This window comes from Cloeon dipterum, chromosome 1 (assembly GCF_949628265.1).
Source record: "Cloeon dipterum chromosome 1, ieCloDipt1.1, whole genome shotgun sequence".
NCBI classification, from domain to species: domain Eukaryota; kingdom Metazoa; phylum Arthropoda; class Insecta; order Ephemeroptera; family Baetidae; genus Cloeon; species Cloeon dipterum.
This window is the reverse complement of record NC_088786.1, coordinates 5,157,210-5,184,299: the sequence shown is the minus strand read 5'-3', so window position 1 is coordinate 5,184,299 and position 27,090 is coordinate 5,157,210. Positions and strand designations below refer to the sequence as shown.

The 27,090-nt window shown below is 40.4% G+C and overlaps 4 protein-coding genes across 5 annotated transcripts; 2 read left to right on the top strand and 2 right to left on the bottom strand.

Annotated features, from left to right (window-relative positions):
- Positions 1–276: 276 nt before the first annotated feature.
- On the bottom strand, positions 277–9,434 carry Tango1 (transport and golgi organization 1). 2 transcript variants are annotated; one of them, XM_065476072.1, is made up of 19 exons: positions 9,268–9,434; positions 8,322–8,455; positions 8,077–8,263; positions 6,363–7,787; positions 5,200–5,300; positions 5,030–5,137; positions 4,863–4,979; positions 4,725–4,802; positions 4,252–4,476; positions 4,026–4,193; positions 3,798–3,969; positions 3,470–3,737; positions 3,317–3,418; positions 3,002–3,187; positions 2,769–2,865; positions 2,643–2,710; positions 2,517–2,587; positions 1,487–1,936; positions 277–859 (listed from the first exon to the last, which is right to left on the bottom strand). In XM_065476072.1, exons 1-19 carry the CDS (start codon positions 9,371–9,373, stop codon positions 777–779), a joined length of 4,146 nt encoding a protein of 1,381 aa, XP_065332144.1. In that variant the 5' UTR covers positions 9,374–9,434; the 3' UTR covers positions 277–776. The 2 variants fall into 2 exon arrangements, with proteins under 2 accessions (XP_065332144.1, XP_065332145.1); XM_065476073.1 differs by having other exon boundaries at positions 5,030–5,140; positions 6,363–7,784.
- LOC135934376 (FYVE, RhoGEF and PH domain-containing protein 2-like) lies at positions 9,434–12,541 on the top strand. The gene is made up of 9 exons (XM_065476076.1): positions 9,434–9,557; positions 9,704–9,947; positions 10,033–10,157; positions 10,211–10,435; positions 10,487–10,679; positions 10,735–10,898; positions 10,951–11,202; positions 11,420–11,761; positions 11,828–12,541. The coding sequence occupies exons 2-9, from the start codon at positions 9,824–9,826 to the stop codon at positions 12,005–12,007; spliced, it is 1,605 nt and encodes a 534-aa protein (XP_065332148.1). The 5' UTR covers positions 9,434–9,557; positions 9,704–9,823; the 3' UTR covers positions 12,008–12,541.
- LOC135934373 (ubiquitin carboxyl-terminal hydrolase 37-like) lies at positions 12,360–16,353 on the bottom strand. Its single transcript, XM_065476074.1, has 10 exons — positions 16,178–16,353; positions 15,736–15,782; positions 15,556–15,674; positions 15,144–15,503; positions 14,578–14,973; positions 14,335–14,520; positions 14,031–14,283; positions 13,605–13,709; positions 13,328–13,539; positions 12,360–13,265 (listed from the first exon to the last, which is right to left on the bottom strand). The coding sequence occupies exons 2-10, from the start codon at positions 15,775–15,777 to the stop codon at positions 13,103–13,105; spliced, it is 1,836 nt and encodes a 611-aa protein (XP_065332146.1). The 5' UTR covers positions 15,778–15,782; positions 16,178–16,353; the 3' UTR covers positions 12,360–13,102.
- A 229-nt stretch (positions 16,354–16,582) lies between these two features.
- On the top strand, positions 16,583–27,066 carry oys (oysgedart). The gene is made up of 10 exons (XM_065476075.1): positions 16,583–16,894; positions 22,842–22,987; positions 23,101–23,178; positions 23,382–23,473; positions 23,535–23,646; positions 23,705–23,843; positions 23,909–24,050; positions 24,169–24,377; positions 24,797–24,994; positions 26,247–27,066. The coding sequence occupies exons 1-10, from the start codon at positions 16,802–16,804 to the stop codon at positions 26,679–26,681; spliced, it is 1,644 nt and encodes a 547-aa protein (XP_065332147.1). The 5' UTR covers positions 16,583–16,801; the 3' UTR covers positions 26,682–27,066.
- Positions 27,067–27,090: the final 24 nt, after the last annotated feature.

Below are 27,090 nucleotides of genomic sequence, written 5' to 3'. Positions count from 1 at the left end.
CGCCGGCAAGGACTTTATCGTTCTCGCAGACAATGGTAACCAATTTTAGAAAGTTGAGGCTGAAGAGTGATTTGTTGTTTCTTAGTTTTGTAGGTGATGAATATGATTTTATTATTAAAATTAATTTGAGAATCCTATTTTTAGAACATATTTAAATAAATAGTAAGGTAAACACAGTAGGTTAGTCTCAGATCTTGAATTTAATCTTAGAAATGATTGCTCAAAAAGGTCTGTTCAAATGAATGTTTTTAATTTTGTCCTGAATTAAACTATTCATTTTTTTATCGCCTTATCAAATACTCATTGTTTATTTTCATGTATCCAAATATCATACAAAGTTCAGCAAATCAATAAAATTTCAAATCAGCAACATAACATGAGACTGTACACAAAAGCAAAAAGTTCGTTTCACTTGCAATCTATCAGCATACTCTCTCACCAGTACAAAACACGCGAAAATTCAGTTCCTAACAAAGGTGCATAGTAAGTATGTGTACTATTTGGCTTGACTGGTCAAGAAGAAAGTTTTGTGGACACAAGTAATTGCACAGATAATAGTTGCTGCTCAAAAAATATATATCAATGAATTTAGTCTAGTAACATGAGTAACATATTGACTCCCAACAAAAATATACATAGTGTGTGAATGCGAACTCTTGACGAAAACATAAGGAGGAAATGATATGGAACTGATTGTGAGTGCAAAGTGCAACTACAGTTTTAAACTCGGGATCACAGGAACGACTTCACTTCAGCAGCGCAAAGGGTTTGCAGTTTCACTTGCCTCGCTTGCCACTACGATGACTGCTGGATTTGCCAACCGAGTCTGAGGACGAATGGCCTGAACTCATGGTTGAACCTGTTGGAAAGCAACCCTCCTGTTAGTATACGTTTGGGTCAGCCGCAAGTGCAAGAAATATGCATGGGGTAAATAATACACATGAGAACCACATACCACAGTGAAAGGGTGGCAAAAGGGTAGATATGTACACAATCATTTGGATTTATCATCTTCTACTGAAATCAACGAAGGATTAGAAGAGGGCTAAACGAAATAAACTACAAGGTTAGAATTTAGATCACTTAACAGACACCAGCTGAATCCAGGAATTTACTTTTCACTTTGTAATGACAGATAAATTTAATGATTAACTGGAAGTGCAAATAGGTAAATAGTTTCAGGATTGGGCAAAATTTAAAAACAAAGAGGATCAATCATTAATTTATAAATCCTGTATTCAAATGCGGCTAGTAAGTAAATGTCTACTCTACTGGACAAAAATCCGTGTGAAAGGCAAAAACCGAAGTTCCAAAAACCTTAATTTTTATGGTTTTGCTGCTTCTAAAGAAGTCCAAAAGCTCCGTACTTTAGAGAATTTCTTTCTCCCTTCTGGCAGCGGTAAAAAGAAGAGAAAAATTTCATGCTACATGCAGAGGAAGAACCCGCGATCCATTGTTGCTCTAATTGTCGAGAATCAAGTCTTACCTTTGAGTTCTTTGTCCCTGGGGACGGGCCTGAAACCAGCTCGAGGCTCCTCCCAAGGCCTGCCTGCAGAGTGATAGGGCGGGTAGTCGTGGTTACTACCCCCGCCACCGTAGGGTGGCGGCGACGGCGACCTGCTGCCGTAGCGGTAGCGGGGCAGGGAGCGGTCAGAGCCGGGTGAGCGGGGGCGGTACGGCGAGCTGTTGTAGCGGTCTGGGGGCGGGGGTGAAAAGTGGTGCGGGGGCGGAGAACTCATCCGACCTAGGGGAGGCGGTCGGCGGTCCGGGTACAGAGGAGGCAGGGGTGGCGACTGCATGTACTCAGGGGGCGGTGGAGGCGGCATGAAGGCACCCAGTGGAGGCGGTGGCGGCAGCATGAAATGGGGCGTTGGCGAATCGCCGATATGCAGGCCAGGCGAGGTAGGCAACTCGCCGCCGTTGCTCTCTAGCAGTCCTAATTGGCACACACACAAGCAAGCTTACTATCAACGCTACTTGTACTTCTCTCGTTTGTTTTGGGTGTTAGGTGTTTATCTACTTTAGTTACCCGGCAACTTGATTGTAAACTACTGTCACAGGGCTTTGAGACAGCAAACAGTACTATTATAAGCAGGGTTCACAAAAATCCGCATTTTTCCGGAAAAAACACTGCATTGCAAAAAACTGATTTTTGCGAATTTTAATAGAATTTTGCGCATTTTCCATACACAATTATTTAAATTGAAAATAAAAAATTCACATGATAGCTGACCTAAAATAGGGATTTCTAAAACTTAGTGAAATGCCACTAGTTTCACCAAGACAGAAAATTTTAACACAAATCGTTCCCGACTTTTTTGGCGCCAAATGTGACCTGTTGGGGTTAAATTCTGAAAAAAATCTAGTGGGGTTTTCCAGCTGGTTTTGTGCGCAAATAACCAATGGTTCATTTTTGCGCGTTGCAAAATTGGCAAACCCTGATTATAAGGGCTTGGTAGTATATTGTTTCTAGCTATCTAAAATCAAGCAAAATAATGTGTGAGTGTAGCACTTACTTGTTGCAGCACCCTTTCCTTCCTCACCATTTTGAGTGACTAGAGAAGTACCTTTCTCTAGCATGGTAAGTCTGCAATATAATTAATGAGAATTCCACACAGGATATTAATAATAAAGACTATTACCTATTTCGTAAAGTACTCGATTCTTGTTTGGATTCGTCTAATTTTCGTTCGGCTTGTCGTGCGGCAATCTTAAACCAAAACGTGTCAGACTTTTGGTCTCTAAGTGAGAATTATACCGAAGCTTACCCAATTTTCGTGTGCTTTCTTTTCCAACGTTACAATCTGGCCTTTGAGGCCCTTCTCCTGGTCAATTATCTCCTGCTTCAGAGTTTCATTTTGAGCCCTGAAAACGTGGGAATCAGTTAAATGAAGTCAAATTAGCATTGAAGCGAGAAAAGCAATTGATCAAGATCTCAACAGGATAATACTGGCGCGGGAATCAGTAGCTTGCCAACTAGCATACGGGGCGTGAGAAATACCCTATTATTATAATGGGCGACTGTTGGGCAATTTTGGCTGGCGACTGATGGGCAATTTTAACGGGCGTGGCTGGACGAGGAGGCCACTGCTTTTGTAATTTGTTGTTTCTATTACTGGTGATGTTGGGGTAATCGACACTGATCTGTCTCTCGAAGGATTTTGCCGGTTTCGGTTTCGCATTACAACTAACACATGTCATTAATGACCAGTTGCTGCAATCCCTGGTAAGAGGAACGTCAAAATTCCAGTGCCACAGCAAAATCGTGTGGCATTTTTAGATAAACTTAAAAATCAAGAGAAAAGAATTCACTCACTTGAAGTTTTCTACCTCTTCCTCTAGTGACTTGATTCTTGTCTGCGTGGTACTGAAATCTTCATTCTTCATCACACTAAACGCTTCTTGCAATCCAAGCTCCCTAAATTTCATTCATGATTTAATCTTTAATGGGTAAACAAAGCTTTAATACTTTTGCAGCTGTGCCTCCTTCTCCTTGAAATATTCAGAAAGCACTTCCAGCCTTGTCAACGCATCTTGTTTCTCTTTTTCAGCAGCTTCTCCTTTTTCATGCAGTTTCTGAACCTCATCTTTTACCATTTTCATGTGGTCCTCAAGCAGTTGTCTGGCGTCTTCTTCACATTGCAGTCGTTCCTTCAGGACATCCCTCTCGCTGATCAGTAGTTTCAACTCAGCCTGAACCTTGCTAACATCCAGCATTGCTTCCAGTTTACGGTTTGCTGCATACATATTCAAACACATAAGTCATAAAAACGCTTAGAGCAAATCTCACAGCTAACCTTTGTCTGAATTATCTTCCTTGAGGGTGCTTAGCTTGGAGATGCTCTCCTTGAGAGCCTCCAACTCGCTGTTTCTGTGTTTTAAAGCGTTTTGAACTTCTTTTAAACTTGTTTCGCTGGCGTCCAGTTTCTTCTTGACCGCGTCTACTTCCACTTCTCTCAAATTTGTAGCCTGAAAATTTAACTTTGTTGCAGTTAAATATTTATCCCTGATTGGTGTCACCTCACCTCCTGCAGTTGGTTGGCCAGAGTGCAGCAGTTTTCCTCCAACTCCCGTTTCAGTTTCAACTTTTCATCTTGCAGTGTGGATAGGTTTTTCGAGATGCCATCGATGTCAAGTTCTAGATCCAAAATTTTGTCATTGGCAGCTGTGAGTTCCAATCTCAATGTTTCATTCTGAAACAGATGCCAAACAAATTTAGTTCATCAATTTTAATTAATTAAATTGACCCACCTCTTGAGTTTTTAAGTTGAGAGTCTGGTTCATGGAGCTGATGGTGGCCTGCTGTTTGTTAAGTTGGCCCTGTAGCAGTTCAACACTCTTCACTAAATCCTGAGATCCACGCTGCGTTGATAGAAATTCAGAAAGCATTTTATTTAGTTCAAGGCCAGCCTCAGTGGCTGCCTCAAGCTCCGACTCCAGGGTTTTAATCTGCTCCTCTTGCTCTTGGCACAACCTCTGTGGGATTTTTATGATTGCACGTGTCAATAGATTTGAATGCATTTGCTCAGAATGTAAGAAAATGACAGACCATGCAGCAGTGAGGAGACACAAGAAATGAGAAGCTATGCAAAACTGATGAACAGACATGAGTGCAAACATGCAATTCCCAGATTAAAATTTTTCCACGACCCAGACTCAGGTCTAGACGATAGATGTTTAGGAAGCGACACCATGCAAAAGAATGAGGAGCTGAAGAAACTCACCTGGGATTCACTCAGTTCTGCTCGAATTTCCAAAATAGCTCCTGAAGAATCAGACGTGGTTGTTTCAATGCCAGTCAGCTGAAATCAACATAATGGCGTAATCAAATCTAGCAACTATAGATTGACCGGTAGACAAACCTTTTCCTTTGTGGTCTCTAGGTCTTCTTTCAAAATCAAACATTCCTTGGACGAAACCAGCAGTTCCCTTTGAAGCGTATTGATCTTAGCAATCAAAGCACCGTCTCTCCTCATTTTCTAAACAAAGTTGATCAGATAATGCTCAAAGCTAGGTTCAAAGAGCTTACCTCAATGAAGTAGTGGCCAAGCGTGAAGAGGAGAACCGTGATGGCAGTGACAACCAGATATAGGATGGTGCCTGAGGAAGCCACAACATCCCATTCTATGGCGGAGGCCTCCTGCTGATGCGAAAAGTTTAGCACAAACAGATTTAAATGGTCCAATTTAGAGCTATTACCTCTGAGTGGGCTTGGTGATGCTGCTGGTGATATTGCTCAGAATCAGCTGGCTGGTGGTTTGGAGCAGCGCCAACTTGAGCACAAGATTCAGCAAAGCAAGCTAAAAATAATTATAAATAATGTATGTACGGTCTGCACGTATGCACTTGAATGCGAGTAGTGCTGAGTCAAATGGCGCGAAATCGTCAGGCTTGCTAAGGCCTGTGAATCAGCACTATTTATGTAACCAACCTACTGGCAAACGAGAAAGAACGGCAACCCAGATAATTTTTTATATTTTGGAACCTTCATAAACTTAATTGAATGGTTGGTAAAAGAAATACTGTAAACAGCAGAAGCAAATGAAAAATAGCAAAATGTTCTACTGTAAAGAAGAGCAAAATAGCCCTGCAGAACCATAATAAAGATTACTTACTTTGAAACTAAAGATGTTATGATTATTGAAGCCTTATTAATAGCAATACATATATAATATATGCCGATATGCAAGCAGCTTTGCTTGGAAATTCCACATCATGAAATTGGAAATCAATAGGAAGCATTCCATTCATTAAACCATATTTTCTAATCTTAAGGTAGATTTACAAGCAAAAATTTAAGAACATTGTGCATTGTTCACTATAGCAAGTAGTTCATTGAGTTAACTTTATTGATTGTGAAATTTAGCAACTAGGTTATCTCTACAGCGTGCAATAATGAAATCAGTACCGAGGAACTGATTTCCGATTTTGCTTAATTCCTCGAAAAATTAAATGGGGTTTCGCTTGATTTTGATCTCTCTCGTTGCGATCTATCCAATGGTGTGCGATTTAAGAGTTTAATTTCCCTACTAGCGAAATAAATCATGATTTCCAATAGACAGGTGCTCGCCGCTTGATTTGCATGCAAACTTATGAGCAGGTTTTTTTATAAATTTAGACAGCAATTTGATATACTTTTAGATTTTTCCTAATTTTCAGATAGCATTCCAAGTAACGGTAAAAAGGAATTTTCTGTTAATCCTTACTTTAAATTTAATTCCTGGATTCAAAGAACATATCAGATGAACAGAAATGTCTACAACTGAATTTGTTAAATGTTCCCGATACTATCTAAAATTTGAATTTAATTTTGGGCAAAAAACCTTAGTTAAACGGAAAAATTTTGAAAGATGGAAACTTACCATCTCCAGTAACATCAGCTGTAGAAATTTCCGGCTCGACAGTAGAACCAAATGAAAACCATGACCCAGACGACGCACTCTCTTCGGCTGGTGGCTCCTCAGCGAGAAGCTTTTCAGTGATCACCTGCTCTGGCGTGGCATCCGTAGCCTCTTCGCTACTTGAGCTTCCAAACAGATTGTAAACCCAATCAGCAAATATCCCACCCGAGTCTCTCTCTAACGGGGTTGTTTCCTCCTGTGGGGACTCTTCAGTCATAGTCGTCTCAGCAGTGTCTGCAGAGGGCGTAGTTTCAACAGAGTCTGCAGAGGTTGTACTCTCAGCTGCGTCTTCTTGGACTGCCGGCGCTGGCGTCACTTCCTCAGATACCAGAGGCGGATATGGAACTGTTGTTTCGTCTTCAACAACAGGCGGATGGGCTTCCTCAACAACAAGTGTCGTTTCAGTGGTAACTTCCTCCACCTTTTCGGTTTCAACTTCTACCACCTGGCCAGTTTCATAGTTTTGGTAGGGACTGTACTGTACCTCCTCTTGCTTTTGCTCTTCTAAAGGCTGAAGAATTTCAAATTGGGACATCATGGTAGTTTCTTCTGAAGCTGTCTCTTCAGGCGGAGGCGACGTAACCTCTGCTGACTCAGTTGTCACTTCCTCACTGTACAATGGCACTTCCGATGACGTTTCATCTTCTGCAGATAAAGGCGGCCGGCTGTCCTCTTCATTGAATGAAACTTCCGTTGAGGTTTCCTGAGAAGCCATCTCTTCTGCCTGCAGAGTTGTGGAACTAGGATATTGATGGTAAATTTCATCTGAAGATTCTCTTTCTTCTACATCTGGGTGTGGACTTGGTACTGTCTGAACTGGTGGCTCATCCACCACAACTTTGAGTGCCTCGTTAACCTCAGGTTCTTGTTTGTTGCCCTTGGTGGACAAGAGGTTGATTTTAGTAAGGTCAACCTGAACGTCTTCAGGTGGCTCCGCTGTCACACTTTCTGTAACCTCTTCCGACTGACCGACATCCTGTCCTGTGTCCACTTCTTCCTGTTTACCCTCACCACTCGCATCCAACCACCCTGTCAAGGTATCACTGATATATTCCATAACTGTTTCATCCTTTGCCACCTCAGGAGGTTCAGAAACCGCCTCTGTGCTATCATCTGTCTTGACTCCCTCCTCCTCTACAAGAGGTTTTTTGTCCGGCGTCTCCGGTTCAGGTGTTGTGAGCTCCTCTTGAGGTTGGTCAGGTATGCTTTCCTCCTTAGCTGAGTTCAGATTGGTAGGTGGCTGAAGTGGCGTCTCACTACTAGGAGCGGGAGGGATAGTTTCTGGAGGGGGTGGAGGCCCAGTAGTAATTGTTTTCTCTATGTCCGAATCTTCGGACATGTATATTGTGGTCCCATCCACCACTATCACATTTGGATCGTTTTCTGTTGACAGGAAATTAAAATCATCAGGCACCTTGACAATAATCAAATTATGCATATTTCTGGAAGAGTAAAGGTTCAATAAATTTCATGTATCAAGCAAATTTCTGTATTGCTATGTTGCGCCGAAGTGAAAATGAAAGAAAGTTTGGCTCTTTGATAAGTAAAATTAACAATTATTATTACCAAAAGCGTCTTAAACTATAAAAATTTAAAACAAAGCGTTATTATGTGCTGACAATCTCAAGTTTTTAAAATTTTCTTTGCTGCACTGATATATTTGAACAGTTAGTACCATTTAGCTCTTGCTGAGTGTCAGGCACAGGTGTTGGAAGAAAAGGCTTTACGGTGGCTTCATTTTCAGGATTTTTCTCAGCTTCTTGGGCCACCTGTTCAGTAGGAACAGTGAACTTGAGGTTGCTGTTTAAAATTTTCTGCTCTCTGATCAAGTCTTTAGGTACGTAACCCCTCTTTCCATTGATCTGCGGACAGAGGACAATTATTCACACCCTGCTATGAGCGTGGTTAAGACATTCACACCTCCGCTCCCCAAAGGTCAGGTTTGCTGCCAGCAGACTTGCTATAGATGACAATTTTGTCTGACGGTTTAAAGGACAGGATTCTGGCGTCATCGCTGTTGTAAGACAACACTGAACGTGCTATCGAAACAGGCACTGCAACCAAAATGGGATTTCAATTATATTAAATTCTAAATGAATCGATGTCAGGAAGGGACAAAGGCAAAATGGTAAATAAGCGCGTGCAATTTGTACGTCATGCGTAAGCGATTTGCTTTCCAAGGTTTCAAGCTCACTTGTTGAGCACTGCTTGGAATGCGTATAAATCCGAGTCGAGTCACCCTTTCTTTTCTTCGCACACTTTTGAGGCTTCTGCGTGTATGAGCCGACAGACCGGACAGACAAATACTCACGCACAGCACAACACAGACACGTGTGTTTATCATAAACACAATTTATAATGGCTTAAATCCAAGGATAGCTTCAGATTTAATTCAAGGGAAATTGATGAGGACAATTTGAATGGGGATTTGTAATTTTCACATCTACGTAAATAAAAAATAAAAAAAATTTTAATCATGAAAATCATCAAATTTAAAATTTAGCATCATCAAAACAAATTCTTGTTTTTAAAATTCTCAGTGCATTCATTAAATAAATAAATAATCTAATAATATTATTATCAAGATTTCCAAAAATTATGTACATGCATACATACATAGACAGATTAATTGGCACACACACATGGTTTAGCACATGTAAGCAATTATGTATCTCCATGCGTTCAATGGAATGAAGGATAAACGTAGCCGGGAATCCTTTTGTTTACAAAATTAAAAAAATGAGTCATGCTGACATCCCAGGAAGACTGCGACGTGTATGAATGGTAGTACGATGGGTGATGGAGCAGATTGGGGTGAGCCCTTAGGGAAAGTCAAACGATTCGACTACCGCTCAGCTCGACTCACCTGAGCAATTTTCGTCGACGCACAGCCGAAGGTCGGAGATCCTAGCATGAACTAGCGAGATGACTAAAAGCGAGCTAAAAACGAGAAATTTGGCTAAAATCTGCATTTTTAGAGAGGGTCTCTCGCACAGATACACGTCAACATCCTGCTGCTGTCTTTCGCCAGATGGCAGCAGTACCGCGGTATTGGAGCGTAGACCAGTTTTACTAGACCGCGCGGATATTTTAAATTCGGTGTAAACATGGCTTCGAGAAATCGTTGAAACAACCCGTGTTTTATAAACATTTTCGGTGAGTTTTGTGTCGAATTATTCAATTTATATGCGTGTCGCCTATCATGTGTCCGACTACACACTTTAACGGGAACAAGATTTTGACAAAATATTCGTTTTTATTCATGACTTACTTCAATTTATATCACAAAGCATGTCTTTCAGGAGGATTTTTGAGTTCACCGTGCGTGTGATGTTGCACGTGCCATTCGGTATCTACAAAACGGCACGAGTTATGAACATAAATTGAATCTGTGGACATCGAAAACGAAACAAAACGACAAAATGACAAGTAATGCAGACTTAAGCATGAACCACACTCCACCAGCGAAACAAAGGCCATTGAGTGTGGAACTACAGCAAGTAATTGAGGAGAAAAATTTACTTAACACAGAAAATAGATGCAAAGGTTTGTACTTTTTTGACATGTCTCTTATTGCTACATAATGCTATCTATCCAAATAAAATGTTAATTTCATTCTTTGTATACACAGTGATCAGTGCTTTAAGCGAGATAAATGGGCACCAGATCTTGCACACATCTTTGAGGTCAAGGGCCACACAAGAAATTCTGTCTTCAGAGCTAAGCTATGTTAAACAAATAGAAACCATCATGAAGGTTTGCATAATCTTATTTAAATTTACTTATTTTTCAACAAAGATTTCTTTCAGTATTTTATGGGACCAATTAAAGTAAGAAGAATGATGTCAACTGAGAATTTCACCACTATTTTTGGACAAATTGAGACTGTTTACAATGTTGCTGGTGCTCTGGTGCAAGAGCTGCAGAGTTGTAAGGACGAGAACTTGGCACCGGCTTTTGTGCGATTAGCTCCATTCCTAAAAATGTACTCTGTGTATACCTGCGGATATCAAAAAGCTACAGCAACCCTACAAGTAAAAATAATTTAATGCGGTCCATTTGTGCCTAATGTGTTCCTGTTGCAGAGCCTGAGGTCTGGAAAGCATGGTCTCGCTTTGCACACATTCCTCCAAAGCCAAGAATCAAGGCCTGAGGTGAGCTCCACTCTTCAGTCTCTGCTGATCGCCCCTGTGCAGAGACTGCCTAGATATAGACTGCTCCTTAAAGAGGTCACCGCCCACACCCCCGAGGATGATCCTCAGCTTAAAACTCTGCAAGGTCTAAATTTAAATTTATATCCTCTTTTCAACAGCTAACAAAGATTTTCTTGCAGAGGCACTGAAGAGTGTAGAGGCCAGTGCCGCTCGCGTAGACGCCCTTATCAGCGAACAAGAACAGTTTGAGCGTCTTGTTGACCTGCAAGAAAGTCTTCTCGACAACTGGCCTCAGGTTATTAAACCTGGCAGAACCTTTCTTAAAGAGGGTTATTTCATGAAGGTAGTTTGTGCCGGAATTTTGCTAGAATTGTTTCAACATTCTTTGTTTTTAGGTCACCAAATGTGGCACGAAAGCTCTACAAGTCCACTTGATACTCTTATCAGACATGTTTCTGTGCTGCCGAGTCCGTTCAGGACAGCTTGATTGTCGATACGCTTTTCCGTTGGAAAGGACCAGTATCGAAACTATTCTCGGGCAAGCTGTGTTTAAAGTTGAATGTGGCACAGAAACTCTCCTACTCTTTGCTAAGAACCAAGACGAAGGAGAACAATGGACATCCCTAATGAACAAAATTATCAATGAGGTTAGACAATTATTTCCCTTGTTATTCTTCTAAATTCTCCAAATATTTTAATCTCTTAAGAAGTATAGCTACTTTTTATCTCTAAGTAGTTATTATTTTTCTCTAACATCTCATCATTAGCATTTAAATTTGTCCTTTTGCAGGGCAGGTTTGCTTGTAAACTTTCTAAATCCTTTGAAACAAATTATGGTGCAGTATCTAATGCTGGTAATTGCAGGTGAAAACATCAAGACAAACGCTAAGAAAACCAACGTGTAAGAAGCGACTCCCAAAACGCATAGAGGATCTAGAGGAGGGCTGTTCGCCCTGTGCTAAAGTGTCTAAGGGAAAATTTCGGAAGAGAAAACAGTCATCACCTAGCAGTTCAACAACTTCATTGAATACCAAGATTTTCGTTCCAAACACACGCTACTTTTCCCGCCTATCACCTAGTCCTCCTAAAGACAGTATGTACCCTCTGAGGAAGCAGCAGGCGCTGGAGGCGCACAAAGCCCTCAATTCCTCCACTTCTTGTTTCACTCCAAAGAGAATGAAAAATGCAAGCATCAACCGGCCAGAGGTGGGTTTTTAAAAAAAGCTTAACTGTGTTTATTCACAGCCAGTAAAATTATTGATGTTAACATAGATGGAGGAGACCAAAACACAACCTAGAAGTCTGCATTTTGGACCAAATGCCGAATCTAATGAAGAGAGTGCGGCCAACCAGTTGGCTGTTCCGAAGGCAAAAAGCGTTGCGTTGACAAAGCATTGCGTTGATGTCGTGCGAAACATATCCTACTTTTTCTCATCAGTGTTCAAAAAATAGTTCCTGGCTCTATGTTAGTAGAAGTAACTTAAGTTGAGATGGAATCTCATTTCTTGTACCACTGCCTTTTACTTATAACCATGATAATACTCAAATACCTTCGATTATATTTAGTTATTATGTAGTGTACTTTTAATTAGCCAATTTCTGTGCTATGTGAGGGAAGTCTGTTTCTCGAGTATTATAACCAAAATTAGTTCTTCAAAGTTCAAATAATACCTCGAGAGTATAGGTTTACAATTGACTTCCATCGATTACTTACCACGCATACTGACAGTTACGAATTTTCATAATGCGACACTTAATGAGTAATAAAAAATTCGAAATTGTGACCTTTATAAATCAAAATCAGTTTCCTTTTCTTCAGCAGTCCAGTTCCATATATACAGCAGGACTGATTTTATTTTCCCTAATATAAAATATGTCTTGCACATTTATACATGACGTTGACAATTAGTGTAACATTACATATAAATGTATAACTCTTAAGCTGAAAATGAAACCCAATTTTGCAATAAAGCAACTTTCAGAATATGCATTTAACTTTTTCTTTTAAAATTTCGTACTGCATTTTCGTCTACAGGTTAGCAATGCTCAGTCTACATTTAATGCATCACTCTCAGGGCTTTGATGTTAAAGTATGCAGACTCAAAACGATGAAACCTGTTACAAATCAAGGAACCCCTATTGTAAATATTTTGGAATGCGAGTTGCCTTCGTATAAAACGTAATTTTAAAACAGTGGCGAGACAAGTAAAACTAACAACAAAGAAAATAAAACTGACCATTAGTTCACCTACATACATGTTTCTTATACAGAGTCTTTTCATATAATTTAGAAAATCAGCCTCCTTGGGTTTAAGATATTACAGTTATGTACATTATTACACATAAAAGTGACAATATAAGTTACAGCTTCTGGATTGGAACTATATAAGTACAATTGAGGAGATGGTTTTCCTAGTATTCACTCTTTTGTGTAACAAAGGACAGCAGCCTTTCAAGTATATTTCTTTAAGTGATAAGTGAGTGGTTTCTTCAATTGGTCAGTGTGATGGAAGAAGTCCAAGGCCATGATATACCAGAACAATAAATCTACGCACAATTAACGTCACGCGTAGTTAGATTTTTTGGCAAATCTCCCTCGCTAACAACCAATGAGTTGACAAATTCATTGATGTTCTCCTTTGCTTCCTCACTGAGTTCAGTAAACCGTTGCTCTACTTCAAGATCGGCTTTCGATTCCTCCAATTCCCCACTGAAAGGACGTCAAAATCTATTTAGTATCACTCTAAACTACCTATTAACAGAATAGCTTACTCGTATTCATACACCAGCAGGTAGCAAGCCTCTTCACCGCCAGAGAGCACTTCTTCCGTGGTTTTAGTTTCAACAAACATGTCGTTGTAGTTGAACCATTGGGACGCACTTTTTCTGAACACATCAGATTTGTAGTGACCTGAATTAGGAGTATCACCGTAATGATTCACAACTGCACAGAGGCGGTAGACTACATTTGCGGCCGGTTTTCTCTATAGAGTCAAGACATTAGCATTTTGGTACTATATAATAAAACAATAAAAAAATTTATATTCACCGAAAAAGGGTCTTGGTCAGCGATGCTTTTTCCAATGGCAAGTTTAATCTCTTCTTCTTCTCTGGTAGCTTGATCCAGATCCTGCATGCTGGCGTTTATCGCCTCCTGCAAAAAATGATATTTTCTTTATCTTTTTAATTTAAATATTGAATGCTGCTTTCGTTCAGTACCACATCCACTGACACTGCAATCCTAACAAGTCATCATTTAGATTTAATTCCAGAAACCAGCCTTAAATGACAAGAATCAAGTTCGCGGGACAAAATATTCGCATTTTCCTATCAAATATCTAAAATCTAGGGTCTTTCCAGGTAATGTGTTACTTAATTCCACCTGCCGACAATAATCACGATTGAACTTGCAAATTTGAAAGTTTTATTTAAAAATTCTCCGGTGGCCTAAGAGCTGAAATGGAAAAACAATTACCTTCATGTCTTCAGTATCGGTTTCAGGTGTATCAGGATTTTCGATTTCCAAGATGTCAGGGTCTGTCTGCACAGCTCTGCTCTCAACTTCTGGTTTTGAAGAAACACGCGCAGCAACACCCGTCTTTGGGTAGTAGGGTGGTACACAATCTTCAGACAAAAAGCTGTCCAGCACCAAGTAAGGATCGATGGTGACTGGGGTCACCAATTTCTGGCAGTCGTTGTTGTACCTCATCAGTATGATCATGAGCGTTCTAGTTAATTAAATTTTAATTTAAGCATATAATTTTATCTTTTAAATCTACCTTGGCAATCTCAGAAACTTTCTTGAAGTTTTAACAGCATTTGTGTTTCTACAATTTGAACACTCGTCAAATGAGCAGTCCATCCCAGACTCCACAAGTTGTTGAATCGACTTCTTTCCACCTTCCTCCGTCAAAGATAAGCGCATTAGAAAGTTGGACTGCCTGTTGACCCTTTCATTCTGGCATCTGAAATTTGAGTTCGCATCAACACTGGGAGAATCATTTCCTGTTGGGAATACTTACGACATGCACACTCTCCGTTCTATATCTTCGAAAGAGAAGTTCCTCTTCACAAGCGTGGGACGGAAATCAGTAGGGTCCAGAAACTTTCGAATGCTGTAGATTTGCGTGTCAATCGTATCCAAGTAGAGGGTGAGAAATTCATCCAGGTCTTGCTGTTCGTTGTGATCCGCAAAGGAGTGGTTGACTTCAAAGCCAAACCGCCTGTGCAGCTCCCTCAAACAAATGAACACGTTGTCCTCATTGCCTTTCAGTCTTTCTTGCAGCAGTGACTGCAGAGGACACAGTTGTGAACTCATCATGGGCATTTCTTCAAGCACGTCTTTGCAAAAGTTGTCCAGGCTAGACAGCGCCTGCAGTACACTGTTCATGTAGCAAGTTGCGCCTTGGTTTCTGAAACTAATTGAACAAGAAAATGAGGAAATTAATATTTGGCAAAAATAATGACCAGAGTCCTACATCTATTTAAGAATTCCAACTTAATTGGCTCTGGCATAAAGAAATTATTTTATTGAGGGAAAAGTTAACAAATCACAGAAAAAATACAATTTCTCCAATTTTGAGCTTACCCAATGAGGTGAGGTTCTATGATGTGTTCCTTTTTGGCCTTCTTGGCTACAGGATAATCCTCGTTTTTTGTGAATGACGAGGTCAAATTTGGTGTGTCCGCACTTATTTTTCGTCTGATTTGAAGTTGCACTTTGGGAGGTGAACACAAGGTGACAGTTAAGTTGCTGTTATCAGCCAATTGTTTATGAGGTTCTACATAGTTGTCCTCTCTCAACATTGTCTGACTAGAAGACGCACTGTAGAAGTTTTCAACCGGCGCTCGGATCTGGGCTAGTTGTGTCAACATCTTGCCTCTGCTACTGTTGTATGAGATTTCTTTCTTTTTGATCGGTTCTGGAGACCCATGCTTTGCAATGGTACTGAAATTTCGAATTTTTTTTATAGAATTCTAAAATGTGTACACCAACTTACGATTTTGGGAATTTATTTAGTATTGGCGTTAACGAGGCAAGTAAGGGTTTTCTGCTTGCACTACCAGGCGTTTTTTGAAACGAGTTGGTCCTCTGGCGTGCTTGAAACATTGAAGGAAGCTGCATCGACGATTGATGCAGGTTGAGTATGGCTTGTTTCATAATAATAAATTTCACTTACCCTGGGACCTGAATTTGGCGACTGATAAGGCGATGTCGTCATGGGTCCTAAAATTAATGCAAGCAATCAGAAAAGCCTAAATTGAAACAGTGACAAGATTGACAGTGAAAAGCTTCTTCATAGTAAAATCAAATAATCCAGTTTGACCGAAAACTATCTAAGGAAAAGTGCGGGAAACAACAGCACGCATGTGTGTTTGTTGTCATTGGCAAACTAAATGCATGATTAAAGATGCTAAAATGAGTAAAGTCGCATGTAATTCCGATCAAGGCACTGGCACACGGAGCAAAAATCGCAAACAAGGTTAATTGTGGTGAATGATAGTCACAAGTTGTAGCATTAAGGTAACAAGAGGCATTGTGACCCAAAATTACACAAATGGAAAGAGCGCGCGCCATACACCGCAACAAACTTCGGACACGCCGCAAGCAGGCCAACTCACCGTAAATGAAGTAAATTACGGGTTAAAACTGCTCGCCAGAAATGTCTACATCCGTGTTGAGCTCCGTACAAACAGCACACGCCGTAAAACTGTCAAAATTGACCGGCGAAATCAGAGAAAAAATGTGGAAAAAGACCGCGAAACGTAGAGCACGCATTAACTTCCGACAGGAGTACAAGAATGTAAATATGGCGATCGGCGCAAGGACGAATCCGAGTGAGATTGGCCGCAGAGAAAACCTCTGATTGGTCAAAAGCAAAAATAAGTTTCCTGACCTAGTCAAGAGGTGGCAGGAGTTTCGCTTCGTGATACCTTCAGTTGTCCCTAAAAAGAGGGGTGGAAAGTAGACCAGGCGGCTGGAGGGGAAAAATCTACACACCCACGCCCTCCTCTCACGCCACCCGTCGTTGTCGTATCCTCGCTCGCTTCGGCTCTCGAAAGCGAAGATCCCAGGAGCGGGCGGGCGAGGCACCGTTGCCATTGCCGCGCGGCCAACACAGAGAGGTCGGATTCTACAACGGGTAGCGGCCCGTTCGGCCACAGCATGCTGTAAGGAAGGCCTATTCGGCTGATCGCAACTTTTTTGCAAGAGGGCGATATTACAGCAGCAAAACCCCTGACACGATGGAGTCGATCGACAACCCCTCGGTGCCCGCGTACATGGGGAGCAAGCTGTTGATGCCGCTCGCTGACTACTCAGGATTACCGCTGGACCAGGTTTGTTTATTTTTGTCAGTCGATCGATTGTCATCGCACGGTGCAGGATTAATTATGTTTGATGACATGTTGCCGTGTTTGATTGCTCGCGAGACCAGGAGTGCATGCATTATAACAGAAAACAGCGCTAGCGGCTTATAAATCGTGGCCGCAGCAGGATCGTGTTATTGCGCTGTTGTGGATTTTTGCACGTTCGTTCATGCAAAAATGCAAAAGATATCAGTGACCTGGAATTTCCCCAACTACACATTTCAACTTACTCAATGATTGGAATGGGTCATTTAAAAACAATGCGTTTAATTTGTTATTGAATGTAACATGTATTTATGTATGTACACCTTGTTAAAAATGTTACTTGAACCCTAACCAAAAAGTATCAAGGCGTGTCTTTCTTCGTCTTTAACGCGCGACTGACTCTGAAAGCAATTTACTGTGGTTGCTGGAAGATGAAAACAATCAACAAATTCGTCTCTCTCTTTCGTCCCAATTGAATAGACCATTTAGTTTCATTGACCAACGCGTGATTCCGAGCATCCATCGTCGCTTTGCTAAGGAGAATAAATCGCTGCTTGCGCGGTCATGCAAATTAAGATGCACGTGCACACTCCGTGGCATTAAGTGCAAAATAATTTACGAAGTATTTTGGCTCAATCGCCGCAGTTGTCTTGGTGTTGGGTCTGACTGACAGAGTGAAAGCTCTGAAAAGCGGGCTAGCTGCGTTACCTTGAGAGGCGGTGTTTGCCGAACCAGAGCCGTGCGATCCTCAGCACCTTCGAGCGTTTGTCTGGCTGCGATTGGCCTGACCACACTGCGTGTTCCTCCTTCCGACTGTCTTCCTATTTTTTGTTTTAATCAATTCAATAACATCATCAACACGAAATAATACAGAGCTATAAACGATATTTATACGAAAATGAAAAACTTATTATTTATTTAATGCGTAAGAAGCGCAGAACCGTCAAATTACACAATCATCAATAACTGAAAAATTCGTTGTCCTAGGCCTTTCCTTTTACAGTAGGTAAACATCGGAAGTTCTTGTTGCTTGTTCAAGATACTTTCTCTTTAATTAGGCATATATATATATATCTAAATAAATGTATTATTATTTATCTGAATTATTTCAGACGGCTTGTTTTCTATTAGTATTTGAAATGTTACCAGATTTCAGATTTCTCTTGCGTTATGTGCATTTATACAGAGTGCTGAATTTTGTTTTCATGCACATTTAAGAAAACAAGTCAACACCATAACTTTTGCTTATAATTTGCGACGCGATGCCTTAAAACTCGAATGTTAAGAGCTTTTGACCCCCACTGGACCTTGCTTACGTTAAACAAATTGCACAAATCAACATCTGCAGGGCAACATCTAATAAAAACACTTCTTCGCGAAATTGTTATCTTAATAATTAATAAACATACCAACAACGCGAGCTGCGTGCGGATTATCAGCCGCGAGTTTTATGTTTACTCTGTTTATCTGAGTAGCGTAACGCTCTGCAAGAATCTGCTGCCCAAACAAAATCTAACGTCAGCATTACAAGAAGTCGTGAAATTCCTGTAGAACGCATAAATATAACATTTATTTTTGCAAAATGAAATATTTTCACTTCTTGAGTTGTTTGTTCTCAAATGCTTGAGCTGTCAAAGCTGAAAAATATATTTTTTCATTATATCTGAATCCACATAATAAAAAACAACAAAATGGAATTCCAACTAAAAAAAAAACATAAACAGGAGAAATCACATCCTACGTTTTCTGTTTAGACGCACTTATGGCCTAGTCATTATGCGAAGTCAATTTATTTCAAATACAAATTAAATGGCCTAATACTCTGACTCTCTTCAAAGGAGCCAGAAGCCACCGTGACTTAACGGTTCTCGACCTGCCTAACTGATTAACGCATTCTTCGCTCCATAAATTGCGAGCAAATTTTTGATAGTTCGTGCGTGCAAGTCTTCAAAATAAATGAAACAACAATAACTTCCACACTCGTGAATGAGAAATTGTTGCAGCGTACACCTGTGCTGCCTTTGTAACGAAACGAAGTAACTGTAGTGATGTACTCGGAAGTTCTGATTTGAAATGTGTTTGATTTAATTGCAAACCTATTTGAATCGCTTGTGGCGCCTTCTCGCCATTACTGTCCGAATAACTACTTTGCATTTATCCTGTATCGCCAGGTGGCAGTACAAAGGTGTGCGACAAGCAGAGCACCCTTACTGCACCTTATCCCTCACTGCACAATCAGACTCGCACCAAAGCAGTCGCAACACAATAATTTCTCTCTCCGGCTAGGATGAGATTTGGTGCGAGAAAATTCAAAAAAAAACTATTTCATATTAGACCCGAAATACGGGGTAAGTTTAATAATTGTTTGTATTTCGAATGTGATATTTTTACTGTTTGTATTTGTGATTTTGATTATTAATGTAATTTCACAGTCTTGATCTTGCTCTAAATCTTGGTCTTGATCTTGGTCTTGATTACTGATACCTCAACCACAAGACATGAATAAAAGACGAATAATTTGCACTACCAAAACGACGCATTTCTGTCACGGCTTCCACGTACCCATACGCTCGAAGGGTTCTAACAAGCAATATTATATTTATCTTTGACACCTATTTAATTCATTCTACTGCTTTGCGTGCAGCAATGTTCCAAGATTTTGCACGGCAGTTGAAGTAAATATCGTAGCAAATAAGGATTATCAAGAAGTACTAGTATGCTTCGCTGGCAGAATCATATCAACAACGACGATTTTCAATGTCAGGGCGAAATGCAATAAAGCAACATTTCTGCAGGAAGTCTTAACTGGTATCTAGAGTGTGTGTGTCTTCAACTGCAACCTGTCTACTCGGTGACGTCACAAAATGCACGTGAAAGGATATTAAAAGAGCTGCATTCATTTGTATGGATGGGCCGCGCTCGTATCGCGTGACGCCAGCCGGTATTAATACTGTAGATGCGTTCACTTGACCACCTCTATACATGTTTTACGCCTTAACCCAAGTGAATTTCGACTTTCCGTCGGGACGGACGTGGGTCGACTTGACATTGAGACACACTCGGGCTGACGTGGTTTTCCTGTGTGCGCGTTCCATACGTGAATCATCATTTTTCGATTTTGGAAGCAATTGCAATCAATAAAGTATTGAATTTTGAAACAGCTTCTTATAATCAAAGAATTTAAAGTGTTGCCAAGCGCTCTGCATTGATCTTGTCTGTTCGGGTAATGTTTATATTGTGTGTAAAATTGTTAGCTTCCGATTTTCTATTGTGATTTAACTTGTATTTTGTTAGCGTTAAGAAACTAGTACAATACTTGCTTAAACTTAATTTCAAATGGTCGCATAATCTTCGTGCTCATTGAACGTTGTTTTCACATATATTCTCTTCATTTAGTTTTGAAAACTCTTTATTGATCAAGATCCCTTTCAACTCTTCTGGTAATGTTGAGTAGTTTTAATCCAGCGCTGAAAAGAGATACGATATGAAAAGCTTAAGATATACTACACATTAATAAAAGTTGTCTGGTTAGAACTGTTCCATAATTTGACGTACCTCTTTTGCCAGGTTTGCTACATCCTCTTACTTCCGTGTCTATCCGGTAAGGACAGGATTTACTTTGCTTGGGAAATCACTCGGCGAGCAGTATTTTTAGACTTGATGCAGTGATTAATTTATTAGATCTAATGAAAACAGAAACCATTCACATACCACAAAATTTGAAAACTATTGCTACATTTTAAAGCATAATAAATTAGCAGATATTAAGTTTTCTAGATCTGATTTATTTTTAACTAGTGCTTGGAATGTTAGACATTTTAACACGGGAAAGAAAAAACAGTCTAACTGACAAAATACATATTATTTTCAAAACTGATAGTTAGGTTTGATTTAAAAAAATCTAGTATTACTTCATTTCAATATCTAGGTGTTTATTCTTGCTAGGTCAAAATATAATAAAAAAGCAACAATCCTAGCAATCTAAACAATCTTTAGGTCCTTGTTAGGGAAACCTATTAAGAACATCATCTTTAGGATAATGTACTATAAATATGGCACCTCTAATATTTCTTTTGGTTGGAAGAGGGAAGCGCTATTTTTTAAGCCTGATATTAAAAGTAATTTTCTGACTATTTTGAAATTTTGAATTTCTGACCTCTTGGAAAAGCAAAACGTATCCCATTATCAATACTGCAAACAAAGACAAGCAGTTTCTGCGTAAAACCTTTATCGTTTTGAGCTGATAAGAGCAAAAAAAACCCTATCCCATTATTGTGCAAGCGACAGGGAAAAATGAAAAACATTACCCGTCAAACACGTGAGGTAGCTTGGGACGAAGCGATTGGTTCCACTTGTGCTTTCTTTTGATAGAGTCCAGGCTAATTTTAAATTAGGCTCAGTGGGCGTGGCCGATGGAATGGTCGTTTCGAAATTCGAGTGTCGCAGCTTTGAGATGAGACGCCACGCCACACAGCAGAGCAGCAGAAATAGATTTTGGAGCGGAATCGCCCTGCTCTGTGCTCATGAGCACGCTGGCCACTTGACGCGCGGAGCGACCCCGCCGCTGGCCTTTTTTCCTGCTTAAAACGCAAAATAGAAGCTGCATAGGACGCGAAGGATTGCAGTCTTGTGAAATAATCGTGGCTCATTTCTCCCCATCATTCATGATGAATAGTATACTATTTTAAGACCCGCTTCCGTGTTTAGTTGTTGCTCTGTAGGCTCGTCTCAATGATCGAATTTGCATTTTGGACCTCTAGAGATTGACGCTGAAGACCATAATCAGCAAAATGTCATTATTTTGAAACTTATTACCAGCCCCCGTTGGCTCGGATTGTTAAGGCATTTTAAAAAGGTGGTTAATTTAGTGACTCGAAATGCTTAAATAGCTCAACAGGCTGGGAGGAGGCACCCTGCTGGTTTTCGCACCTTTCCAGCGGCTATAGGGACATTATGTCTGGCGTTTTAATGAAAAACCTCGGTGCAAGGAGGCAAAAAAATTGCCACATTGGCCCCAAACTCCTCTGCGGGCACTCAGGTCCCATGTTATCCTCGTGTCGGTGTTATTGGGACCTGGTGAGCTCAAAGCCCACGGGATGTGCTGAGCAGAGGTTAAAAAAATAAAAGAATACTATATAATGCAAGAATTTGTTTTGGTTCGATAAAACGAATAAGTCGAGCACTTGAGGATCGGCTTTAACTTTCCATGTTTTCCACTAGCAACGACTTTTTCGTCCTGTATTAATTTGCTTTTGCTTCCATCACTGCATAATACAATTTCGCTTAAGTTATTTCATCAGTCAAGGCTACCTTACCTTTCTCGGAATAAACAACTTTTCTTGCTAGTTTAGAGTGCAATAAGTTGACAAGAATTTTATTCTAAAATCATGCTTGGGGGAAAATAAAAAAATATTTTAGCTACAATTTTTTTTTTTTATGGTTCACCAGGGCTATTTTTCCCCATACATTGTCATATCCAGGCAAATAAATCAATATAACAACATAATTACTAAAAAGATTGTGAGAAATTGGTTCAATAACTCTTTATCTTGAAGAACTTCTTCTTTTAAGATTCTTAAAATGTACTTAAGTTTTCGAAGTTTTCATTCAAATATCGATTCGGCGGAAGATTGTTCCACAGTCAGGCGGTAGCACTGAGCTTGAAACATCATGCATGTGGTTACTAATTGTAAGGGGCTCAAATAAGATGGACTGTTTTTGTTCAGAGTTTTCCGTGTCCTGCGCTAGACATGCAGATTTCTTCAATCCACTACTTACTTTCCGCATTTTAAATTTTTTAAAAGCAGAAAGCTTTTGTCTAACATATTCAATTGACAAGCACTGAGATTACAATACACAATACATATCACCGAAGTCAAATTGAGGCAGGTTTTAATTCATGGTGCCGTAAACTTGATTTCTCTGTCCACAGGTAAATTTCGTCGTGGGGCAAGTTACAGCACTTTTGCTTGCGGCCCTGCTAAGAATCTACTTGCACCCCAGAAAGGTTTCGCCTGACACGCGCCACACGATTTGTCTGCTGCTTGGAGTAGGCCTCTCGTGGTTTTGCTATGGCAGGTAAGTGCCCGCGTGCACTGTTTGCTTTGGCCCTATGCGCGCCACGCCAGTCGATACTTTTTGCACGCGACATCCCCGCCGGCATTAATTTTTCTCCCTTTCTGTGTTTAAAGGCGAGCGATTCACATTGTTGCCATGCCTTTTATTTGTTACATCGTCATGATACTGCAGGGACCCAAATCTGCACACAAGTAAGTCTCCTTTTTCTTCAAAGTTTCTACAAATTTTGTTATTTTTAAAATGATTCTTTCATTTTGAAGCGCAATCGTTTGCTGATGACATCATTTCTATTTCTTGTTTATTTAATCATAACAACACACTCTCGTTGCATTAGTTGGCAACTTTTATAGACAATGTTGTGAATGCCAATATCTGATAATAGTTCCTATTGCAGGGTCGTGCTGGTCATCTCCCTCGTGTATTTGTCTCTGATTCACTTATACCACCAGTTTATCGAACGGAATTTTTTCTCGGTGGACGTGACAGGTGAGACTGTTTAGATTGAAAATATGGCGCAAATGGCTTAAACTGCTTTCTGCCAATGCAGGACCAATGATGGTGGTGACCCAGAAGGTCACTTCCCTCGCGTACTCGCTGCACGATGGCGATGTTGAAGATAAAGAAAAGCTCAAGCCCATGCAGGTGCAGCACTCGATCAGGTGCGGACCGAATCACGACTCTGGTCATGGTGGAAATGCTAAACCTTTCATTTTATAGGAAGCTGCCGTCGCCACTGGAGTACTTCAGCTTTGTGCTACAGTTTCAGACCATACTGGCCGGGCCTTTAGTGCTCTACAACGACTATCATGATTACATTCACGGTGCGGCGCTCGAAAAGTGCCAGCTGGTCGCCAATGTGAGCACTTACTTACTTAGCCTTGGAAATTGGAACAGTAATTTATATATTGTTTTGATTCGCAGCAAGCCAATAGCAGCAAGAGCAGAGATGTTTATGTCGAGCCGTCGCCCTTCAAAGCTGTGAGAAACAAAGTGGCCGGCAGCATTCTTTGCGCCGTGCTCTTTGTCTGGCTGCTGCCCCTCTTCCCCATTGGCAGAGTCAAAGGTATTTTCTTTTTGTGGTCATTCAACAGAACTTATTTAAATATTAAAAGAATCGATGAAACCCGGTGAAGTTAGTCTTGTCTGTCAAATTAAATGAAAGGATGTTTTCCGTTTTGCAGATCCCGAGTTTCTCACCACAAAGGGCGTGCCAGCACAAATTTTGTACCTGATAGTGGCGACCTCGTTGGTGCGCCTGAAATACTACCACGCGTGGTTGCTTGCGGACGCTATCTCAAATGCGTCGGGCCTCGGTCTCAGAGTGCCGTCAAACCCAAAGGAACAACCTTCCTGGGACCTGATTTCAAACATTGACGTTGTTGGCTTCGAGGTGAGATCCCACCTACGCCCGAAAACTCTTATAACTCATTAAATTTTACTGGAATGAAATTTTATCCTGGTTCTCTGTTTATACATGTTGTCAAGCTCAAAACTAACCAAAGTCTTCCAAACTTACTTCTCTGTAGGTGTTCTAATACCAAAAACTGTAGCCTTACATGTTATGACTAAACGCATGCAAAACATGTGTGTTGGTTGTTGTTTCATATTCGTTTTAAACGTCTCCTTTCATGTATGTTTTGCAAGCCTTGTGACCTTTTGACTTGGTAAGTAAGTCTCTCTATAAACATATCCTCTCACATGGTATTCTTCTCTCACACTGCATTCTCTCACTCATTGTGCTTTTACCTTTGCTTGCCACACTGACAGCATGCCTCTCCCACGGTTTTAATCGAAACGTTGTATTTTCAGACAGGCACCAGCCTCCGGGATTCGGTCTCGAACTGGAACAAGGGCACGTCCACGTGGTTGCGGCTGCTAGTCTATGAGCGCAGCACCAAGATGCGCACTCTGCAGACTTACATTCTCAGTGCGGTTTGGCATGGCTTCCACCCTGGCTACTACCTGACTTTCCTCTCAGGGGCACTCTTCACAGTTGCAGCCAGATCGGTGAGAGTTACCCTTTGGATTACCAATTATTAGTCATTTTTCTCTATTAAGTAAGGGTTAATATCGAATAAAGCCTAACATCAAAATCCAAACAGAACGGAATGATGTGTAGCTCCCATAACATGGTTTTAGATCTTGATGATACTCATTGAAAAGGTTGTTGTGGTTATTTTATGGAACTCTGACAAATTTTGCAAGCTAAATTCCTTTAAGTGCCTTATGTACTATTCCTCAGATAACTAAAAGTTAATATTTCGTTCATTAGTGCACCAAATACCTAAGAAAGAGTTAGGCGATGAAACTTACCCCATCCCGTTATTTTGGAATATTTATTCAAATTTGCTCAGCTATGAACAAAGCAAGCCAGACTTTTCCGACGGTCACTATTTCAGAATTCTCTACAGCTAATTCCGTGGCATGAATTTTGTTTTGGAGGTAAAATACTGCCAGGGTTCACCAATCTTGCAATGCGCAAAAAAGCAGCTGGTGAAAACCGCCAGTTTTGGGGTTTTCCGCATTTTTCTGAATTTAACCCCAAAAAGGTCACATCTCGCTACAAAAAATTTGAAATGAGAGTTAAAACTTTCGGTCTTTTGGTGAAACCGGTGGCTTTTTTACTGATTTTTTATAATCCCTATTCTTGGTCATCCATCATGAGAATTTTTTAATTTCAATAAAAATGCACGTGTTGTGAAAAAATGCGAAAAATTGCAGAAAAACCTGCAAAAACAGTATTTTCTAATGCAGTGGGTTTTCCCGAAAAAATGCGGTTATTTTGGAATACTGCTGATGAGGGCTGCGGAGCCAATATTTCAGTCAAATTTGATCATGAATATTCAAAGCATTTCTGAGGATTTTCGAATCCATCCGCTTTCCGCGAGGGTTTCAGGGGAAAATCAAAGAAAAACAAATCTGCGCTATTGAATTTTATTTATTTATATTTCTTTCTCTGTCCATAAATTAAATATTGAATCCTATTTCGAATACATAATATGGCGGCTCTAATATAAAACACTGGATTATATTTCATATCTTGGAAAAATATAATTCTATCTCGAGCTTTTATTTTCCTTGTTAACATCTTGGTAATTATGCTACTAGCCTGTCCTTATATTCCATGAATTAAATTCCCTTGCGGGTAGAAATTTAACTCAATTTTATTTAATTTTAAGGAGTCATGCTGTAGCTTCCTCAATTAGAATATAAACACTTATGAGACAAAGCACGTGATTTTTAATGTCTTCTTTTATAGGCAAGACGGTGTCTGCGCCACCACTTCACTGCCTCAGTTCACTACAAGCAGATGTACGACTGGACCACGTTCCTGGCGACGCGCGTGCTCATGGGCTACGTGACCTTCCCGTTTGTGCTGCTGGAGTTGCGGCCGTGCATCCGCATTTACAGCCACATGTACTGGTGGTACCACCTGCTGGCAGTTGCCGCGATGGTCATTCTGCCAGTGCTGATGCCACCTGAGCCTTCCGGGGTGAAGAAGGGCAAGGCAGCGCGCAGCCACGAGGAGTTCAAGCTGGCAGCTGGCCTTGAAGACCAAGATGGTGATCTCATTCTTGTGCCGCCACCCAACTTGTCGCCTTCTGCTAGAAGACGTCACCTGCTTAGAGACGTGGTGCTCGCTGACTCTGGAAAAATGCTAAAGTTGAACTCGACCGCCTTGGTCACAGAGTGAAAAATTATTTGCTAAAAATCTAAGTCTGGGTTTCGGATGTTTTTGATCTACTCGGCATTAATGTATGTCTGCTGGTCTGAGGTCTGAGTGTATAAGAATGAAATGAGTTTGGCTTATGTGTCGAAACTCTTGTAGTCAGTCGATTATTATCACAAATTTTGTAACACAGGAAGCTTGAGGATTGAAATAAACTGACTACCAGATCAAACATAATGTTACTGAAGGCATCTACATAAACTCACTGTTGTTTGAAGTAATTATGGTTCCTCATTGACAGATGTGGTTGTTTTTATGTATAGTGATTATTGATGGTTAAGAGATTGTATTATTAAAACATTATGATAATTTTAATAAAAAATTCACCTCACAAAAGGCACTGCTGAAATCTGGGTCATAATGTTATTTCTGA